Below are 5,870 nucleotides of genomic sequence, written 5' to 3'. Positions count from 1 at the left end.
AACCCTTGAATATTAATTTGTACCTTTCCTGAATTCTCTTTTACGATTCAATTCATGAACATTCATTGGTGTTTTTTTTGCCTTTTTCTTTTTCTTTTTAAAGTAACGTACACATCATCTTTGGTTATCACGCCCTCATAATTTTTTCTCTTTCCTAATTCTTATTTTATTTTTAAAGCAAAAAACACCTGAGAAAATACAGCGGTTCTACTATAATTTTACACTTCTATTTCCCTAAAAAGTCAAATTATTTTTTCTCTTTTTTCAATATTTAGCTTTTCTTTGGTTTTTTTTTTTGGGTTTAATACAATTACTATAGATGGACTACCATATGTGTTTGAGACTAAATTAAATATATAATTAAGTTGTGTGCATGTTACTTTTACCTTTTCATGCCACAACAATGCCAACTTTTTCTCTCGTCCTTCCGTTTGTTACTCAAAATTTGAGTGCATGGATTTTGTATTTTGTAAATAGCTAGTACTATTTAAGCAAATTAAATAAAATCTTTCCTTTTAATCTCTCTCTTAAATAATATCTCACGTCCCCACAAAATTACAAATATAAAAGCTCCACATCGCCAGGTTTCTGTTTCACAAAACATTTGTTTCTCTTTGTTATTGTTCTCTGTAGTTAATTTAATTTCCAAAATGGCCATGGCTGCCATTGATAAAATCTTCTTCTTTGTTGCATCAATTTGTTTGCTTGTGAATGTTGCGCTCATCGGAGCAGCTCCTGAAAGTGCTTTGGTCTCTCAACTTCCCGGATTCCATGGCTCTCTCCCTTCGAAACACTACTCTGGGTGAGTAATTTTTTTAATAATATCCTGAAAAATATAATTTTTTTTTTCCTTTAATGATAAGAGGTGTTAACAAAGTCGAAATTGAACTTTTAGCCACAGCCTTATCTCCCAAATTCCGAACATAAGTGGTTAGTCCAAGAAAGTTTCCTGGGTTATTTACGACACAGCAAGCCCCTGGGATTAATTATTGTTCCTTAAAAATATAATTAATTATATAAAACTATTAATTTGACAAGGATGATCTCATTTTCTTTACCAAAATTTAAAATTCTCATTATTCAAATTCAAAATTCTCATTATTCAAAAACATCTTAGTAATTTGTTAAATATTTTGTGGGGCTTTTTTTACTAAAAAGTATTATATGGTTACAAGTTGAGTATTTTATGGGATTTCTTTTGATTTTTTGTTTTTTTACTTTCTGTAGGTATGTAACAATAGTAGACAGTGCAAAAACTGAAAAGAATCTTTTTTACTACTTCGTTGTTTCTGAGAGAAACCCGTCAAAAGATCCTGTCGTTTTATGGCTTAATGGTGGACCTGGTTGCTCTAGCCTTGATGGTTTGATCTATGAACATGGTAACGCATACAGACTGTCTCTTTCTACACACGCACACACACATATCACATCAATAATTATGCATAATTGTGCTCTCTAATCTGTAGCTCTTATCCTTTTTGTTTAAAATAATAATAAAATAAAAAGATTGTTGTAGTTTAGAAATATTACCATGATGGTCGATCTATAATTTATTAATCAAATAATTGCGATTATAGAGCTTACCTAATTATTAAATAAAAATATGTACATATGGCAGTTAATATTATGATATGCACGAGGATTAGAACTCCGTCATGCATATGGTAATAACCCTAGTTCAGGAAATTTGCTTCTCGTCTTCAATCATCACCAATAGGAAAAAACAAATAATAATAATTACATGCTTACATCTAATTCTATAAAACTTAGAAATTATTTATTAATTTGTAATTTTTTAATTTGGAATTAAATTTTTTTCTTTTGAAGGGAGAAATTAATTAACAAGAGATAATTTCTCATCTGATGATTCCAACAGGTCCATTCAATTTCGAAGCAGGAAAGTCAAAAGGTCGTATGCCGATTTTGCATCTCAATCCTTATAGCTGGTCTAAGGTGATGAAACAATATAATGTTGGCGATCATTGAAGTTTATTTATGTCCTATTTTTCAGCTCATCGTTGAATTAAAATGAATCATAAATAATAAACTATACGTCTAATATAATATAAAGACTTTCGGACCATAGTCAGACGTTCGGACTAGTCATATTTGCCAAAATTTTATATATTTTTATTCCATAATTAGAGCTTGTTTTCCCAATAGTTGTGGCTAAAAAAAAGTACAACACTAAACATACTAGACTGCACAAATATATATTCTATAGTAGCATTTATAGCGACATTTGTATTTAACATATTTGTTAAAATGTTTACTTGGTCTTTCAGGTTTCTAACGTATTATACTTGGACTCTCCTGCTGGCGTTGGATTCTCTTATTCTAAAAACACAAGTTTATATATAACCGGTGACAAACAGACAGCCTCTGACACACAAAAATTTCTCCTCAAGGTAATTCGAATTCTTAATTAGTTCGGAGATCAGAATTCTTAATTCGTAAACAAATTAATTAAACTATTAAAATTCAATTAATACATGTATAATTAATCTTCTTTTTTTTTGTTTTTGATTTTTTTCCTTGACAATTAATCTTCTTTCTGTGAAAAAACATGCAGTGGTTCCAAGAATTCCCAGAGTTTGTTTCGAATCCATTTTTCGTTTCCGGGGAATCGTATGCTGGAGTTTATGTTCCAACTCTTTCTGCTCAAATAGTCAATGGTAATTAATGTGATATGTAATACCATACGATATCAGTGAATTGACATTTTGAAAATGTGGTAGTAACTCTAGGGTTTCCTGTAGGAATTAAATCTGGTGAAAAGCCTGTCATCAATTTCAAGGTACGTTGTATATAAGTGTGTAACAATCACTATGGTACGACAAATCTATTATCCACTTCGTATTAATGTGACAATTATGGATAAGAATCCTCTTCAAATATTTACTCTAATAAAAACTTAGATTAAGAGAGAATCTTAATCCATTATCTTAAATAAAATCATCAAAGGTTGTTAATATGCATTTATCTATTAATGTGTGTGTATGTGCTCGAGGCAACAATTGCCATACCCTCGACTACTGCTAATTTTTTTTATATTAATATTGACATTTCGAGAATGAAAAATGTATGTGTGGAAGCACATGAATTAAATTTATTAGAATCAATGAATGTGTTTGATGCAGGGTTACATGGTTGGAAATGGAGTTACAGACGAAGAATTTGATGGCAATGCTCTCGTCCCATTTACGCATGGCATGAGCCTTATTTCAGATAAAATTTTTGAGGTCATTTTTGATATATAACTTTTTTGCTATTTGAATTTCTGTTTTTGTCTTGTTCTCCACCCCCCCCCCCCCCCCGCGGCGCTTAAGTTGTGTTTTAGAAACGTTTTGTTAAATAAAAACGGTAAATTGTAGGTATTAATGAAAGTCTCTTAGGACTGCTTTTTTATTTTTCAAAATAATTTCTGTAATTTCAATTTATTATATGCAATTGCCTCAACGATTTGGCCAAGTAGTTTTAGTTAGCAGACCATTCGAGTTCAAATCTTATGGGAGGTAAGGGGATAAAAATTAATATAGGCTTTACCCACCCTTCTACTCTTTAAAAAATTGATATATACTTTTTTTTTTTCCCGAAAACAAGAAAAACTAACGTACAGCTGTTTTTTGCATGCAGGAAACAAAAGCTGCTTGTAAAGGCAAGTTTTATCAAATAGACGAAAACAATGGAAGCTGTTCCACGATGTTATCAAAGATTGATCTAGTGAGCAAACATTTTATCTTTTTTTTCCCCCAAATTATTACTCTTCATAAGATTTTTAAAATTCATCAATTATGGACATGAATATTGCTTCATTAATTGATAACATATCTATTTTTTTTATCTATATTTACAGCTTGTCAATGATATTAACATTTATGACATCCTCGAGCCATGCTTTCATAGCCCAAATGAGAAGAATGGAAATGGAATCAACGAGAGAAAAAAGAATGGTAACAGTAATGTTCCAAAGAGTTTTCAAGAATTAGGTCAAACAGAGAAGCCAATGCCAGTGAGAAAAAGAATATTTGGACGTGCATGGCCTTTTAGAGCGCCAGTGAGAGAAGGTCATGTTCCTACTTGGCCTGAGATTTTGAGAGATTATCAAGCCAATGTGCTCAATAATGCCAATGCCGATTCTGATTCCAATGCCCTCCATGGTTATGTTCCATGCACTGTAAGTTAAATTTTCTGAATATATATTTCCTCTTTAATTTTGAAGAAAATGAAAAAATAAAAAAATAGTCTCTATTGTTTGTCAGTATATAAATCATTTCTCGATCTTTTTTCATGTTCCAAAATCTATCAAAACTCCCATGCCGTTAAAAGAATCGTTAACTTTTAACTATTTTTTTTTCTTTTTCGTCTTTTACCGTTTTATCTCTTGAAATTTTATTGATCAATAGTGGTTTCAACATCTCAGGCAAATTTTTATTCATCCGTGGTGGGTTTCACCACATCAGGGGTAAAATCGTAAAAGACAAAAAATTTGAAATTAACAGTCATTATTGTTGAAAGGCATGAGAGTTTTGATCACTTTTAAAACATAAAAAAGGAGATAATTAGTTTATTAAACAACATGGAAGTTTTTATAATTATTTAGTTAATTGTTAAAGGCTTGATATTTCCCATTAATTGCAGGATGATGAAGTCGCAAGAACATGGCTGAACAATGCAGAAGTGAGGAAAGCAATCCATGCAGCACCGGTATTATTATTATTATATTATTATAGCATAAATAATAGCTAATTACTCTATCTCTCTATATGTTTACATAAAGAAGGAAATTAATAGATAGAATATTTCATGATATTTATTATTATTAATTAATTACATGCAGGAGAGTGCGACTGGTGCATGGGAGTTATGCTCAGACAACCTCGATTATAGTCATGATACTGGAAGTATGATCCCTTACCACAAGAATTTAACCATGCAAGGTTTTCGAGCCCTTATTTACAGGTGTGCATATAAGTAACTTTAAATTCACGCATTTTAAAATATGTAGATAGATATCTGCGTTTCATAATCTTTAGTGAAATTATTGATTAATTGAATTTAATTTGGCAGTGGTGATCATGATATGTGTGTTCCTTACACTGGAAGCCAAGCATGGACAAGTTCACTTGGATATAAAACTCTGGATGAATGGAGACCCTGGACTTCAAATGATCAAGTTGCTGGATATTTACAAGGATATGATCATAACCTCACTTTTCTCACCATCAAGGTAATTATATCAATTAATATTTTTTTTATTACAAAAATGGTATTATTTTGTTCAGATTGATCATAGTTTTGATTTTGAGTTTATTTATTAAATAAATAAATAATATAAATATGAAAATTGGGTGCATTCAGGGAGCAGGACACACAGTACCGGAATACAAGCCGAGAGAATCTTTGGATTTCTACAGCCGTTGGTTGGAAGGAAAACCAATCTGATACTCTCTTTGTAGTTAATCTTCAAAAATCTTTTGCTTCCAAGAATAATAAAAGAAAATTATGATCCTGAAATTTGCGTCCCCCCCCCCCCCCCCCCCCCCAAAGTTCAAAATCGTGAAAGTTTATGAGCATAATATTCAACCCAGATCGGCTAAACATAGAATTTAAGTTCAATCCAAGCTTAGCTTACTCTCAAGCAGTTTTAGTTAGCTGGCCCCCTGTATTGAAATCCTAAATGAAGTAGGGAAAAAAATTAATTTGAAATTTACCTATCCTTAATTCTTTTTTTTCCCCAAAAAAGTTGCCTTTCCCTAGTCAGAGAAGAAAATTTAATCCAATTAATAATCAATTAAACTAGAATTTAATTTGTTTTTAAGTTAAAAGGATTCAAATCCAAACTCTCTAGCCATATATACCACTAGCCA

At 31.2% G+C, this 5,870-nt stretch overlaps 1 protein-coding gene across 1 annotated transcript; it reads left to right on the top strand.

Moving 5' to 3' along the window:
* Positions 1–618: 618 nt before the first annotated feature.
* LOC18039558 (serine carboxypeptidase-like 20) lies at positions 619–5,492 on the top strand. Its single transcript, XM_024182255.1, has 13 exons — positions 619–802; positions 1,228–1,379; positions 1,877–1,953; positions 2,286–2,408; positions 2,573–2,675; positions 2,760–2,797; positions 3,141–3,242; positions 3,637–3,723; positions 3,857–4,177; positions 4,642–4,707; positions 4,841–4,962; positions 5,071–5,230; positions 5,362–5,492. Exons 1-13 carry the CDS (start codon positions 651–653, stop codon positions 5,443–5,445), a joined length of 1,587 nt encoding a protein of 528 aa, XP_024038023.1. The 5' UTR covers positions 619–650; the 3' UTR covers positions 5,446–5,492.
* The last annotated feature ends 378 nt before the right edge of the window (positions 5,493–5,870 follow it).

Source organism: Citrus clementina, unplaced genomic scaffold, assembly GCF_000493195.1.
Source record: "Citrus clementina cultivar Clemenules unplaced genomic scaffold, Citrus_clementina_v1.0 scaffold_6, whole genome shotgun sequence".
In the NCBI taxonomy this organism is placed as follows: Eukaryota; Viridiplantae; Streptophyta; class Magnoliopsida; order Sapindales; family Rutaceae; genus Citrus; species Citrus x clementina.
This window is presented reverse-complemented; position numbering and strand designations above follow the sequence as displayed.

What these genes read in the sequence shown, in the direction of transcription:
- LOC18039558 (XM_024182255.1), top strand. Translation starts at nt 651, where the DNA reads ATGGCCATGGCTGCCATTGATAAAATCTTCTTCTTTGTTGCATCAATT. An exon ending in TGGTTTGATCTATGAACATG is followed by an intron (nt 1,380 to 1,876) that starts GTAACGCATACA and finishes TGATTCCAACAG; the next exon opens with GTCCATTCAATTTCGAAGCA. An exon ending in TGTTATCAAAGATTGATCTA is followed by an intron (nt 3,724 to 3,856) that starts GTGAGCAAACAT and finishes CTATATTTACAG; the next exon opens with CTTGTCAATGATATTAACAT.